The sequence below is a fragment of the Mustela lutreola genome, chromosome 5 (assembly GCF_030435805.1).
Source record: "Mustela lutreola isolate mMusLut2 chromosome 5, mMusLut2.pri, whole genome shotgun sequence".
NCBI classification, from domain to species: Eukaryota; Metazoa; Chordata; class Mammalia; order Carnivora; family Mustelidae; genus Mustela; species Mustela lutreola.
This window is the reverse complement of record NC_081294.1, coordinates 58298133-58314526: the sequence shown is the minus strand read 5'-3', so window position 1 is coordinate 58314526 and position 16394 is coordinate 58298133. Positions and strand designations below refer to the sequence as shown.

The following is a 16394-nucleotide window of genomic DNA, read 5'->3' as shown; positions in this document are numbered from 1 at the left end:
TATGCTTGCTCACTTTCTACAAACTTCTCACAGATTCCACCTCACGCTCTGCCAGTTATCTGAGCCTCCCCTCCCAGGGTCTGCGCGGCCGGTCAGCTTCCCGCCCGGTCCCACTTTTGGCACTGCCTGGCCTGGGCGCGTGAGCTGGTCGTTCTCTCTGCCCCACAGGCGCCCTGAGATATCCTCCTCACCTTGCTCCTCTTTCCTAAATACCATGTCTCCCCCTCCTACTAGCTCTTTCAGTAGAACACCAGCAGCTGTCCAAGAAAAGAAGGCCACAAGGGGAAGAAACTTTTGAAATCGTGCCTGTCTAAAAATATCTTTGTTCTACCCTATAGTTGATTAAAGGTAGTTTTGCTGGATATAGAATTCTAGGTCGGAAGTGATTTTCCTTAAAAATTTGAAGGCATGGCTCCATTGTCTTCTAGGTTTCCAGTGTTACTGTTGAGCTATTCCGAGTTTCGGTAATTTTTGTGTGACCTGGTTTTTCTCTCTGAAAGCTTTCAGGATCTCGGATGGCTCCATGTTTGAAGTTTCACCATGGGTATGTCTTGGTGTGAGCTGACTTTCATGCTTTGTGCTCACTGAGAGCCCTTTCAACCTAAAAACTCTCCTCCATCTGTTCCAGGAAATTTTTCTGAAATTATTTTACCCGACGCTCCTTCTCCTCTGTTTCCTCTGCTCTCTCTGGAACTTTTATTACTCTGATAGATTTCCTGGCCTGGTGCTCTATTTTTCTCTCTCTCTCTCATTTTCCATCTCGTTCTATTTTTGCTCTGCTTTTTAGAAGATTTCTTCAGTCTTACCTTCCAGTCTTCCTACGGATTTTAAAATTCTGCTATTATATTTTAATTTCTAAAGGCTCTTTTGTGTTGTCCGAGTGTTCCTTCCTGTAAAATGTAGCACCCTCTTCTTGTTTCATGGGTATGTAGCTTCCCTTGAGGTTTTCTTCTTCATGTGGACTCCCTGGTCCCTCCAAGCACCTCCCCACCCATATCACTTGTTTTCTTTCTTTCTTCCTTCCTTCCTTCCTTTCTTTCTTTCTTTCTTTCTTTCTTTTTTTTTTTGTATTGAATCACATTTATTTTTTCCCCCAGAGGGTAATGGCTATGATTTATTTTATAATTTTTTATTATGTTATATTGTCATCATATAGTACATCATTAGTTTTTTTTTTTTTTTAAGATTTTATTTATTTATTTGACAGAGAGAGAGGGAAGCAGGCTCCCCATTGAGCAGAGAGCCTGATGCGGGGCTCAATCCCAGGACCCTGAGACCATGACCTGAGCCGAAGGCAGAGGCTTAACCCACTGAGCCACCCAGGTGCCCCATACATCATTAGTTTTTGATGTAGTGTTCCATGGTTCAGTGTTCACGTATAACACCCAGTCCTCCATGCAATACGTGCCCTCCTTAATACCTAAACCAGGCTCACCCATTCCTTCCTCCCCTCTAAAACCCTGTTTGATTCCCAGAGTCCACAGTCTCTCATGGTTCATCTCCCACTCCAATTTCCGCCCCCTCTTCATTTTTCCTTTCCTTCTCCTAATGTCCTCCATGCTATTCCTTATGTTCCACAAGTAAGTGAAACCATATGATGATTGTCTTTTTCTGCTTGACTTATTTCATTAAGCATAATCTCCTCCAGTTCCATCCATGTTGATGCAAAGGTTGGGTATTCATTTTTGATGGCTGAGTAATCCATTCTGTACATAGACCCCATCTTCTTTATCCATTTGTCTGTTGAAGGGCATCTTGGCTTCTTCCACAGTTTGACGACTGTGGCTGTTGTTGCTATGAACACTGTTTTTCATCTATTTTTCATGCCAGAGGCTTTCCTCAGATTTGTAAAATCTTAGCTGTCTGCTCACATTTAAGAATGGGACCCCAAAACCAGAACAAGGTGGAGTTTGTTTACCGTGGGTTACGTGGTACATGCTTTGGCTAGATTGTTTCTTTCTTTCTTTCTTTTTTTTTTTTTAAGATTTTATTTATTTATTAGACAGAAAGACAGATGACAAATAGACAGAGAGGCAGGCAGAAAAGAGAGAGGGAAGCAGCCTTCCCGCTGAGCAGAGAGCCCAGTGTGGGACTTGATCCCAGGACCCTGGGATCACAACCTGAGCCAAAGGCAGAGGCTTTAACCCACTGAGCCACCCAGGTGCCCCAGACAGGATTGTTTCATCCAGAACGTCTTCCCATCTCTTCTATCTGGTCAGATTCCTCAGCTTCTGCTCCTGTCCAGCCTAGGCAGGAAGAGCTTGGCACCATTCTAGGGAACAAAGTGGTGCATGTAAACTCAGGTCTTAAATCCTGTGTGTCCATGTTCATATCTCACTTTTCATTGTGGTTCACCCCAGCTTTGAACTTGCCTTATATCCCACAGTCCAGAGAATATTTATTCTTTTGGGGAAAAAACCCCCAAAACAAAAAAAAAACACCAGGCTGGGGATGGGCAGAGCCAATTTGGGGAGGAGATCTGGTAGTCCTTCTCATAAAACAGCTTTCATCCAATCGTCTTTATTTCAGGCCTTCCTCTCCCCACAGCTTTTGCCAGTGATCTGCACGGACCAGAGTGCTGGTTTTCCTTGTGACTGGCCCGTATTCTCTTTTCTTGGGTCTATCAGACAGGCTGTCACCTGCTCATTTAATTCCCAGCTTCCACATCTTGTTGTTGTTCTTTTTTCTCCAGGTCTCTCTCTTTGTACATGTACTCTTCAAAAAAAATCTCTTATTTGATACTTCCTTTGTTTCAGGAGTGAGTGAGATTAGGTAGCTGGTTAAAATGGCATTTCTAACTGCTAGGTTCCCAATGATTTCTTTTTCACATGGGAGACCAAGGCCTAGAGAGAAGAAGGAATGTGATGAGGTCCCAAAGAACCCAGCTTTCCTGAGTTCCCATCTTTCAGAGGACAAGAAGACCCAAATGTAACATAAGAACCTTAGAATTTGACTGGTTGATTTGCATTAAGAGAAGTGTTTTTGAGGTCAGATACTCCTGGGTATGAAGGCTAGCTCTGCCACTTTTTACTGATGTGACCTTGGAGCAGCTCCTTCCTCTGTCTGGGCCTCAGTTTTCTGATGTGTAAAATGGGAATGACAGTATTTTGAAGGATTGTTCAGAGAGGGAAGGCTACTTTAGATAACATATGTGGAATGCCCATCATATTGCCCTGCAGGAATATAATAGGTACACATTAAATGTTAGTGCTCTTCTCCTTCTCTGTGGAGCTAGAGACTGCATGAGAGTTGACAACAAAGTCTCCATTCCCAGGGCAGGGACCCACCCATGGCCAGGCCCCACTGCAGCCAAGGCCAGGTGGCAAGACTCTCACAAGCCTGGGCAGGACATCTGAGTTAGAAGCAAGGCATGTGATCTCACCAGTTCAGCAACATGGTGCAGAGTTTGACTTGGAAGGCAGACCTGGCTTCTAAAGCCCAAAGAAAGTAATGAGACTTTAACTAGGATGCTTGGGCTGGAGACACCCCAACTCCTGGCTGGTTTGGATCTCAGATCTAGTTACCTGAGATGACCCTAGTCACTTCCTATGGAAGTTCTTTAACATTCAAATCAGTGGTGCCTTTGGACTTGGTGGAGCTCTTGGGAGCATCCAAGAGTCAAATGATAGGACTATATCATTACGTCCTACCACTGATCATGTATTTATTCTTATTGGCTAAAATAAGAACAAATAGATCTATTAAAATTTTTCATCATTTCAATGCCAATGAACTAATAATTATCAAATAATTATTATTTATTGAGAGCTTAAGAATATGACAAGTACTATTCAAAGTACTTTATATCTGTTAATAAATTTAAGCCCCATAACACCTCAATGAAGGTGATACCATTATTATGTCAATTTTATAGATGAAGAATTTGAGGCAGAGCAAAGTGACATAACTTGGACAAGGTTACATGGCTGGTGAGTTGCATATCCTGGATTTGAGCCCAGGCAGTCCAGCTCCAGAGTCCACACTCTCAAAATATTATGTGAAGTGTTTCCTGCTAAGAAGAATATTGAGCCATTAACATGTTCTAAAGGTATTGTTTTACCTATACCATTGGTTTTTGGCTGAGGTATTTCTGCACCCCCCTAGAATACATTTGGCAATGTCTGGAGATATCTTTGGTTGTTCCAGCCTGGGGTGGAGGGCTACTACCAGCATCTAGTGGGTAGAGACCAGATGTGCTGCTAAACATCCGACAATACACGGGACAGCCCCTACAATAAAGATTTATCTGGCCCCAAATGTAGGCAGTACTGAGGCTGAGAAACTCTGACATGAGCCCAGGAGACAAGGGGACTATTAACATTCCATATTTAAACAGAAGGAATCTCAAGTGTAAAGAGATGTGAAGCATGTTCCCAAAGAGGACAGAGTAGCCGTGGAATGGAGATTTGAACCCAGGCCCTTTGACTTCAGAGTCCAGTAACTTCCTTTTCCCACCGCACGTTTCTCTGTGGGAATGCATTTTTCCCATTTGGCTCTTTTCCCCACCTTGAACTTTTATTTTGAAAACTATATGTACAGAGAATTTGAAAGAATAATATAATTATGTCCTCCTTTACCTAGAGGTCCACCAATTTTTAACATTTTCCCACATTTGTTCTACCCATCCCTTGGTCCACTCCAATTCTTTCAGTAGGTCACCTGGTTTGTAGCAAGCCCTCAACAAATGAATGATGATTAAAAATGGTGACCCAAAATGAAAGTTTACCCTATTCAAATCTGCCCATGTGTCATCGGCAGCTACTGATCAGCTCCCTTACACTGACGGCACCGTTGTTTCTTTTCGTTCCTGCTTTTTTGAAATGAAGCTGCAAACAGGATGCTCTGTGCATGTCTTTGGAACAAGGACATTCTCCTACACAGTCGCAACATGATGATCGCACTGAAGACAACCTTCTAAATGCCCGAGAACGTCTTCTATGGCTGCTTCCCACCCCCTACCCCAATCCAGGGTCTAATCAGTCTGCAGACATTTAATTTGGTTTATGCCTCCATAGCTTTTTTTTTGTTGTTTCAAGTCTAGAATAATTTCCCCTTTTTCTGGTTTTTCAGGGTTTTTTTTTAACCCCCAAAGAGTCCAGGCCGATTATCCTGTAGGGTAGTCCATGTTATAGGTCTGTCTGGCTGCGTCCTGATGATTTGATCGGAGGCAAGCGTTTTTGTCAAGAAGCCTCCATGCCGTTCTTACTGCTTCGTATCAGACAGTGCGAGGTACCAGCTCGTCTCCTGATGGTGAGGCTAATTTTACACCTGTGTAAGGCAGTGACTGCAGCTCTCTCCCGTGCGAAAATAACAGTTTACTCTCTCAAATTACAAAGTGGTTTGTGGGGGGATCATTTGGGTCCATGTAAAAAGCATCCTGTCCCCTAGCAAAACTAGGAAGTTTTGCTTTTATACACACTTGTCACTTTTCAGACTGTAGGACTTCAGAGAGAAAAAAATGACCCTACCTCTTCAAACCCGAGTTTCACTGGGGACAACAGTATCTCCCTGCTAGGGCTGTGGCAAAGGTAATGCTACAGACTGAATTCTGTCCTCTGCCCCCGTAATCCATATGTTGAAGCCTCAACCCCCAATGGGACAGTGTTTAAAGATGGGCCTTTGGGAGAGGATTCGGTTTAGATGAGGTCACCAGGGTGGGGCTTTCCTGATGGGTTAGTGACTGTACAAGAAGAGACACGAGACAGCATGCTGTCTCTGTCTCTCTGCTAGGTGATGACACAGTGAGAAGACAGCCATCTGCCACCAGAACCAGACCATGCTGACACCCCGATCTTGGACACCAAGTCTCCAGAACTATGGGAAAAAACACTTCTGTTGTTTAAGCCACCTAGTCGATGAGATTTTGTCACGGCCGCCTGAGCTGCCTAAAACAGATTAAGTGCTCAAATGCTCAGGATAGTCTCTCGGATATTACTTGACCTTGAAAAAGCTAATGTGTATAATGAAGTTCTCTTCTACAATCCGAGATGCTGGGGGTTTACTCGGGTCACCAAGGAAAAGGGCAGGGCTGGGACAGGGAGGAACTGGGCAGGTTTTGTTCCCCCTGGGTGCACTGAACTTCTCAGAGTGTAGACTTCACACAGGAGAAGTGTCCAGTGACCCAGCTAAGCCATGGCCATCCTACCAGCATGGCCTAATGTAAGGCCCTTACTTGGCCCATAGTAAGAATGCTGGAGGGACAGAGGGGATGGGCTTACAACTTACCGCTGCCTCTCGCCAGCTCTAAGACCCTGTGCGTGTCCCCGACCCCTCTAACCTGTTTCTGTTATCTACGCAGGGGAGATTAACTGTGCTTGCCCACAGGGCTGCAGTGAGGATTCAGTGAAACAGCAAGTTCAGCCCCACATGTATCCAGCACTCAATAAACGTGGGGAAGGAATGGTTATTAGAAATAGTGGTAAGAGACAAAAACCTCCAACACAGAGCAAGAGGTGAATGGGCTCCCGTACAGATACTGATCTGGCAGAGCCCTGGGAATGAAGGACAGGGACCCCACATGCCCGTTCTTCTGGAGATACCAGCATAAGCCCAAGAGACAGGAGCCCCACCCCGACAGAGTGAATACGCCCGCGGAGGGAACACAGACGTGTAAGCAGACGTCTTGTGACACACGCTATGAAGGGAATAAACAGAGAGCCATTGCAGAGGCTAACGGGGGAAGGGAGTCTGTGGAGGCAGTTGTCAGAAGCGAGCCTCTCAGAGCTGACAGGAAGAAGGAGACCAGCAGGGTGAAACCGGAAGGGTTAGAGGGAGCCAGCTGTGCAAATGGACAGACAGAAGAGCATTTTAGGCAGAGGTGCAGCAAGAGCAAAGGCCCTGAGGCGGAAAGATGCAGGGCAGGCTGGGGGAGCCGAGTGGGGGGCTCTGGAGCCTCATGAATGAGCCCGAGGTGCAGGGAATGGCTGCAAGAGTTGAGGTGGGCATGGCGGGCAGGGGCCTGATCACTAAGGGCAGTGTAGGCCATGGAAGGAATGACAGGAAGCCACTGAAGGTTTTTTTTTTTAATTGTGCTAAAATATGACAGAACATAAAATTCACCACTTTAAGCATTTTTAAATGTCCCGTTCAGGGGCATTACGTACATTTATACAGCTGTGCAACCATCACCACTATCCATCTCCAGAACTTTTTTATCTGCCCCACTTGAAACTCCATCCATTAAGGATGAACTACCTACTCCCCACACCCCTTTCGGTGAGGAGCTCTGTCTCCCAACGAGCAGTTGGTACAGCTGGAGATGATTGCAGACAGATGAAAGCAATGGAATGACAACGGCTCATGAATCACTGAAAGGCACAAGCAGGAGCAGGAAATGCATTGGCGGTGGGAGAGGACAGTGGTTTGCAGCAGAAGCAGAGATGGAAGGAGACAGGAAGCACTGGGAGGCAAGCCAGGCTGGACGGAGCACAGCCCAGAGCTCCGGGCAGGGGTGCTGGCGGGGCGTGGGTGGGGGAGGTACTCACAGCTGACCTGGGAGCCCAGCTTGTGCTCCCAGACGGCATGTAGCTGCTGGTACTCCTGCTGCGCGAGCTCCAGGCGCTGCTGCTTCACCTGGTAGATCTCCTTCTGCGCGCTCAAGGCCTCCTGGGCCACCACCAGGTAATCCTTCAGCATGTGCTCCTGCTCCCGCCGCCATTGTACCCGGGGGTCCTCGATCTGGGTGGTTTCTGGAACAGACCCCAAACACCCAAATCAGCACCTCACAAATGTCTTGCTGGCTCGGTGGCCTGTGGAATCCACTCCCAGAAATCAAAAAACACAGTAAGTGGAAATCACAATAGAAAGCAGATTGGTTAAACTTACCTATTAAACAACAGTGACTCTCCACTTGGATTAAACAAGCAAACACAAAATAAACCAGAATCAATTTCCATACCCAAAGTCAAGCCATCTCAGAACAGCCAAGAGAAGGACAGTGCGAGATACCAGCTTGTCTCCTGATGGTGAGGCTAATTTTACACCTGTGTAAACAGGTTTGCGTTCTAATCTAGATAGAGGCTGAAGGACATTAGAGAAGCTTAAGGTCAACTGTTCTGGTGGAGTAAAGAAAAATAAATAATATCTTAGAGACTGTGGAAAAAATAGGGACCTCATTCCCTGCTGGAAATGTAAATTAGAATGAACTTAGAAGAGGACTGACTACGCAAATTAAGAGCTTTAAAATGTGAACACCCTTAGATCAATAATTCCCCCATAGTAATTTACTATTAAATATAATAAAGGAGTCAGGTAAAGATGCACTTGTACCAAATCAGGATAATAATGATAATAATAATGAGAATAATAACTAGCACTTATTTTACATTAATTGAATGCCAAGCACTGTTCTAACTACTTTATATCTCTTTACCCCCACTGGCCTTACACCAACCCTAAAGAGCAGATTCTGTTATGACCCCTGCTACTCAAAAGAGAAAATCTAGACACAGGTCAAATAACTTGCTCAAGGTCACATGGAAAAGAACTGGCCAAATAGGTCTGCTGTATTTTACATAATTCACTGCCACAGCCACTAAAGTGTCTTCGAAGAAATATGGATGAAGTGGAAAGGAGCCTCTGACAGGCGAGTGGAAGTGCAGGGGGTAAACTGCATAGAGAATTTCATGATTATTCAAATAATACATCCATTGTCAAAAAGATTAGGAAAAAATTTAGTATGTTGTCGAGAGTAGAGATGTCTTGGTAGTAGGATTTTTTTCTTCATTCTTTTAAAAAAAAATGATGTATAGAGTAAGTAGGTACAGCGATCATTTGGAAAAAAAAGTCAAAACCCCAAAAGATAGACATTTTTAAAAAGGGACAGCTGGCAGCCGAGCAGACACGAAAGAGGTCACATCAATGTCAAAGAATCAGTGCCCATCACCTGCCAACCCTCCAGAGAGCTCCCAGTGGTGGGTGGGGCTTGGAGGGGCTGACACTCTGGAAACTGTACCATTAGGACCATGTGGTGAATCCAGCCAGTACACACACAGGTGTTGCTTAACCCTAAGTGTTTCACTAACTGTGAGCTGGTAACTAGTATGTAAAAATGGGGAGACCAACACATTAGAATCCTAGTGTCTGGTTTCTCAGAAGATCCAGCCACGCTGAGGCCACAGTTGGCCGCAGACCTGTGCCTGGTCTGCTTCATTCATTTGTGTCATGAATCTGATTCCTGGGGTATTTGAGTTTATGCCACCTTTTGCAGGCCCTACAGCTCTCATTTCTCCTGAGCAGGACCAAATGAGCATTTCCAATGAAAGCAAGAAGGGATAGGGAGAATGATTTCAGAAGCAGCAGGACCGGGGTGCCTGGGGCAGGGGTTGGGGGGGGGGGGGGCGTGGGCGGGCAGGGCTCAGTCAGTTAAACACCTGACTCTTGATTTCAGCTCAGGTCTGATCTTTGGTTGTAAGATGGAGCCCCGCATTGGGCTCTGTGATCAGTTCGAGTTTGCTTGCGGTTGTCTCTCTCCCTCTCCGTCTGCCCCTCCCCATTGCTTGCATGCTCTCTCTCTCCCTCAAATAAATACATAAATAAAATCTTAAAAAAAAAAAAAAAAAAGCAGAGTCAAGTTTTCATTCCTGCCAATAAATGCTGTGTTACAATGAGCAGGCTGCTTAACCTCTCCGAATCTACTCCTATAATTACTAAAGAGACTAATGGGCCCTGACTCCCTGCTTCCAAGGAAGCCGTACAGCTCTTCTGCCCAGGTAAAGTAAATAAACAGTGGTTGAGAGTAAAGCTCAACCTATTTTCTGGGACCAGTTTTTTTTTTTTTTTTTTTTTTTTTTTAAGAGCATGCTGGTATTTTTTCTAAAGATTTTATCTACTCACTTGACAGACCCAGATCACAAGTAGGCAGAGAGGCAGGCAGAGAGAGAGGAAGAGAAGCAGGCTCTCTGCTGAGCAGAGAGCCTGATGGGGGGCTCGATCCCAGGACCCTGAGATGATGACCTGAGCTGAAGGCAGAGGCTTTAACCCACTGAGCCACCCAGGCGCCCCGTGGGACCAGTTTTTAAACTGTCCACAAATAGCAATACCTTTAGCTCTTCCTCCTCCCTTTTTCTGGGAAAGAAAACCAGGTCTGAAGGTTGCTGGCAGGAGCCACAAGATTGCTTCTTCTAAGAAAAGCTTTGCAACCTTTCCACCAAGAATGGAGGAGGAACATCTGCAAGAAAAGATTAAGAAGGGAAGTATTTATAAAGCTGGGCCCTGGGGTGCCTGGGTGGCTCAGTCAGTTAAGCATCTGACTTTGGTTCAGATCATGATCCCGGAGTCTCAGGATCAAGCCCCACATCGGTTCTCTGCTCAGTGGGGAGAATGCTTCTCCCTCTCCCTCTGCCTGCCACTCTGCCTACTTGCCCTCTCTCTCTCTGTCAATTAAAGAAATAAAATCTTAAAAAAAAAAAAAAAGCTGAGCCCCGTGTCCCATCAGTAGATGTGGACTCCCTCAGATTCAGTGGCTGCTGAGTGCCCCTCAAGCACTAGCCTCAGATCTCTAGCTGAGAAAAGACACAGAAAAGAAACAGCTGGTCTCGGCCAGGCTGGAGATGTCTTCTATTGTAACTTTTAAAACTCTACATTTTTTTTTTTTTTAAGATTTTATATATTTATCAGAGAGAGAGGGCGAGAGAGCAAGCACAGGCAGACAGAATGGCAGGCAGAGGCAGAGGGAGAAGCAGGCTCCCTGCCGAGCAAGGAGCCCGATGTGGGACTTGATCCCAGGACGCTGGGATCATGACCTGAGCCGAAGGCAGCTGCTTAACCAACTGAGCCACCCAGGCATCCCTAAAAATCTACATTTTTGAGGAAAAATACTGAAAAACACAAAAAAGGAAAATCTCACAATTCTACCACTGCAAATTTATCAAGTAGGAAGTGAGAGTTTCCATGTCTCTAATCCTGCTCCTCGGAGGTAACTGCTGCTAGGAGTCTCACACACTAGGAGACACTGTCTTCTGATGATACATAAATTGGTTTATACATGTGTGTCCATATGCACTAATTTATTTTTAGTGCAACATGGCCCCATGTCCCGTCTGCTAGTCTATAATCTGCAAATGATATATCATGTTCATCTTTCTTTGTGGGTACAGATGTAACAGCTTTTTTGTTATTTATTGTTTTAATTTTATTGCTGCTTTTATTTATTTTTAAATTTTTTTTTTTTAAATCTACTTCAACCATTTAAATAGTTGTATAGTATTCTACGGTATGGCATTAGGCTTGACTGGTGTTAGTGGTTTCCCAGACCACTATTGGGAAAACATTTGGATTGTTTTCAGTTCTTTTGCTACCACAATCAATACTGTAGTGACAATTGTTAAAAACATGATTTTATGAACTTGTGTGATAATTCTGCAGGATATATTTCTTATTAGAGGGAAGATACAACCAAATTACCTTCCAAAATGTTTTATCGATTTTTATTCTCATGAACAGCCTATGAAAGTGCCTCTTCCCCCAGATTCTCAGCAAAACTGCTTACAAAAAAAAAAGTTCATACTTCATCCAGTAATTTTGGGGTCTTGACAGTGTAGTAGACTCAGCCGAGGAGCTACAAAAACCAAAACCACAAAAAAGCCAGAAGTCTGCCCCAGAACACTTACATGGGAATTTCTCGGAGTGGGAGCCAGGCACTCAGAGTTGGAAAAGCTTCCCCAGGGGACTCTGAAACGCAGACATGCCTGAGAAGCCCTGACTGCGACATGAGAATCATTCCACGATATATTAACACTTCTTTTTTTTTTTTTTAAAGATTTTATTTATTAATTTGACAGAGAGAAATCACAAGTAGACAGAGAGGCAGCCAGAGAGAGAGAGAGGGAAGCAGGCTCCCTGCTGAGCAGAGAGCCCGATGTGGGACTCGATCCCAGGGCCCTGAGATCATAACCTGAGCCGAAGGCAGCGGCTTAACCCACTGAGCCACCCAGGCGCCCCTATATTAACACTCCTGATGCCCAGGTTTTAGATCAGAATCTCTGCAGGGTGGGAATGAATCAACGGCAATTTGCAAAGCTTGTCCAATAATTCCAATGTGTCACCAAACGTGACAACCAGATGGGCTGAGTGGTCACTGAGGCTGGCAGGCAAGGCTGGCTGGTGTGATGCTGAGTTCCAGCGCGGACCACCCACCAGAGCGCTCGCTGTAACGCTGGGCCCTGGACAAACAGCTAGGGCCCCCCCCCCCCCGCCCGGATGAACCCTCCCTCCAGTGCCTGCCCTGTGGCTGAGGCTCTACTCCTTGGAATACGAACAAACAGGACAACCTCCGCTGAAGGCTGGCTTGGCTACCATTTTTGGTGGCCCAGGATCTCTTGCAGCAGAAACCAATACAGATAGATGAATGTACACACAGACAAACAACACACAACCCCACATCAGAATACTGGTTTCAGCCTGGCTGCACACTGGAATTACCCCAGAGACTTCCATTTAATTGGTCTGCAGTAAGAAGAGGGCATCAGTACACTGCTTCAATCGACTTTACTAAGCCATCATTTAAATACAATGAAGTGCAGGCTTTTGAAGCGTATATAGTTCACTATGTTTTGACAAACGTGTACATTATAAACCACTGCTTGAATCAATGTGTAAAACATTCCCTTTGCCCTAACAATCCCTGTACTCTTTTTCCCAGTAGTCCCCCACCCCCTCCTCCCTTCGCTTCTGCCTGTTTATAACTTGGTATCAATGGACCCCGTACAGCGTGTGCTCCCTGGGCCTTGCTTCTCATGCTCAGTCTAAGGCTTTGAGACTCATTTATGGTTTGTTTGGGGTTTTTTTTTTTTTTTTGAGCAGAGAGCCCGATGTGGGACTCGATCCCAGGGCCCTGAGATCATAACCTGAGCCGAAGGCAGCGGCTTAACCCACTGAGCCACCCAGGCGCCCCTATATTAACACTCCTGATGCCCAGGTTTTAGATCAGAATCTCTGCAGGGTGGGAATGAATCAACGGCAATTTGCTCTCCTAGCTCTCCCTTTTATGTTTGGGTCTATGGTCAATTTGAGTTTATTTTTATGTATGGTGTGAGGTAGGGACAGAAGTGCAGGTGTACTTTTTTCCATGTGGGCCAGCTGTCCCAGCAACTGTTGAAAAAACTGTCCTTTAGAACTGGGCTTTTCAAAAGTGCCCAGGGGGTTCTATGGTATTGTGTTAAAAGCTGTTAACAGCTGTTAATCCTAAATTAGTCCTGAATTAGTCTTACTCTGAGGGGGTCCTCCCAGGCCCAGCCTCTTCCACTCATACTCCCCTTCCTTAAGCCCATCAAACCCAAACAGATACCTTTACACTCCGGCAGGATCTTTCACATCACCTTGTCTAGCTGCTTTTCAGTTTTCCTTTTTATTAAAGCCATACATGGACACAGTTTAATCACTCAGCAGGTTACAAAGTTGGCTACATAAAACAGCATTCCCCATTCTCTTTCTCCCCAAAAGGCAGCTACTGCCAACAAACATTTAGCCAACTGAGTGAAACCATCATTGAGAACCCCTTCTCTGTCCTCTCTCATGCTCCCAACCTCAACCTGCAAACACATTCCACACGTTCTCCACACTCCCGAACTCTGCGTTCCACCCCCGACCTCCTCCACACACCACACACCCACTTTCTACACACACCACACACACACCCACGTGGCTAACACTACTGTATTCTCCAAGGGCTTTAACAATCCTCTTAAAAACAGCTGAACATCTGGAGAATGCCCAACCTTGTTACTATGCAAATGAAAAGTAGGGAAGTAACAGTTTCAACCTATGAAGAATTTATCAAATAATAAAGAAATGAAAATAACCCCATACTGATCAAGGTATGAGGAAAACAGTACCCTTGCTGCCGGTGGCAATACAGACTGCTACAGTTTTCTGGAAATACTTATCAACCTAGGAATATGGACCAGAAGTCTCAAAAAATTTTCATGACCTTTCACTTAGTGACCCTGTATTTGGAAATAGAAAGGAAATTATCACAAAGGAGAGAAGCAGTATGAATAAGGATTCTCCCTTTGGTTTTATTTATTTATAACAAATAAATGGAAATAACACAAAAGGCGAGCAATGAGGGCAATTATGGTGCATTTGTTTTATGTGTTAACATGTATCACTCCATCTATTTGATGCATTAAAAATGACAAATAAGGGCCCCCTGCATGGTACAGTCCATTGAGTTTCAGCTAAGAGCAAGAATCATTGCCATTCTGCAACTCGTCATGTATCCCAAGTTGTGAGAACAGTGCCTGGAACATGACAGGTGGTCAGTGAATATTTGCTGACTGAATGAATGTTGGATAGTAGATTTAACTTGTTCCATTCTATTGGGTCTATAACTCAAGAAGGTAATTTCTGTCCATGAATAATACACACATGGAGGACTGGTCCAAGTCCACGGCTCTGAATGCCTGGGCCTCCTGGAGGGTCACAGTCACACCACTTCCATCCCTGGCTCCTTCTGCAGAGGTGGTGTCCTCCCTCCAAGGAGAACACGTTCAAAGCAAAAGGCACCTGCTAGCCTGAGAGCTGGTAAAACTCTCAGGCAGAATTCTTCTTATGGTGGCCCCCATTTATTCACCTGCCCATACACCCCGTTTCGGCCCTCATCCTCTCAAGAATAAATTCTGCTGGTGCCTGCTACTCCTTCCTCCCTCCTAGTTCTCCTGCAACTCCCAGAAGCACTGTAAAATCCCACTCTCGCCATCAGATTTTAACGAGGGGGATGAACTCAGCAATTAGACACAAGGAAAGAACTGGTTAGGGTCCCTATACATCAGTGTTTAACCCAGTATACTGTGCAGCCCTCCAAACATTAACCTCATTCCCCGCACACACTCAATTAGGCATATTTACTTCTCATTATCCAGCATGCAATCATGAGTGCTAATAAAAACCTCTGCTACCCCCTCAAAAGCAATTAATGCCATTAGCTGTCCCTCAGAAACTCTTCAATGAAGTCGGCTCATTCATTCACTCAGTCATGAATTCATGCACGTATGCCCTTTGCTATTTAACAAAGGTCAAGTGCACACCTACTATGTGCCTTACCAAACACAGGCCTGGGAATGGAGCAATGAATGAGATACTGCCTTGCTTTATAACAGGCAAAGTGATGAGCGGCACAATAGAGCCCGGCCGGGTGCTAGTGGAAACCTGAGGAGGAACTGAATGGGGAGGCACAACTTGCCTCCCTGGTACCAGTTCAAATCCCAGCTGTACCGCATTTTCGCTCTGAGTGTTAAGCAGCCAGTTACGACTTCTAAGTTCTATGTCTAAGATGGGGATATTCCTCCTAACACCCCACAGGGGAGCTGGGAGGATGAAACGAGATGACGCCTGTCTGGTGCCTCGCTGAACACAAGGCACAGGATGTATGTTCAGTGACCAGGGGCTATTAGCATTTCCTACCCTATTCTCAGCCTTCAGGCTTGGCCAGGCACATCCCATTTCAGCCCACTTTCCTCTGGCCTGAAAGGACAAAGGGAATCCTACACTTCAGAAGTTGAGAGTGAGACAGGCCTCGGACAAATGGGGCAGCAGATCTCAGAGGACACGATGAAGCCCAAATACACAACTCTCCCTGGCTGGGGGGGACCATGACCTGAGTTCCTCTACCTGTCAGCCAATATGCCTGTTCCTTTCTTCTCCCTTTCTCAATCTATCCCTCCAGCACAGTCCCAGAGACAGAGACCCTAGGAATGTGCACTCTGGATCAGGATACTTGGATCACGGGCACAAAGTGAGGGTGGGCTGACCAGTATGATGGGCCGGAGACACACACTGGTGCCCATCCACTACAGAGACAGGCATGCGCATGCTGCTAGGGACATGCTGGGGTTCTGGTTCCAAAATGGCCTGGCAATGACAATGACACATCTGCCTCACATGGGAAAAAAAAAAAATTGTAGGCACCAAAAATGGAGATATATTAAAAAAAGGAAAAAAACAAAAGAATAGATGCATGTACACACAAACATACAATTGGAACATTTCCGGAACGATACACAAGAAATTATTAGCAGTGGCTGCTTCTGCAAAACTGGGGAGCTGGGTTGCAAGGGGGGAGAGTTTTAGATTCTATTTAAAACCCTTCTAAATGGTTATTTGGTACGAGCATACATTATCTATCTATATCCACATCGACATCTCTATCTAACTCCACATAAAACAAAACACAATCTGGCTTTAAGAGCCTTTGCCGGCAGCTCTTTCAGACTCGGGGAGGGAGGTGGGTGTAGAGGTAGAGGGATGGGGTGCAGGAAGGGGAAGGGAGGCCGGCCAGGCACTTACTGGTATTGTGGTCTATGAAGTAATCTCCAACCTGCGGGTCATACGCCTCTTCCCATCCTAGCGGCAACTCATCACTAATGCAGTCAGCAAAGGTGAGCGGTTTGGTGTAC

General features: G+C 45.4%; 1 protein-coding gene across 3 annotated transcripts in view; it reads right to left on the bottom strand.

Annotated features, from left to right (window-relative positions):
* WWC1 (WW and C2 domain containing 1) overlaps positions 1–16394 on the bottom strand; it is a 151648-nt gene that overhangs the window by 61981 nt on the left and 73273 nt on the right. For 2 of the 3 annotated variants that reach the window (XM_059174249.1, XM_059174250.1), the window contains exons 2-3: positions 16285–16394; positions 7485–7688 (exon numbers count right to left, since the gene is read on the bottom strand). In XM_059174249.1, the coding sequence (XP_059030232.1) occupies positions 7485–7688; positions 16285–16394 (314 nt within the window). The remainder of the gene's footprint in view (positions 1–7484; positions 7689–16284) is intronic. The other variant, XM_059174251.1, reaches the window with a different exon arrangement.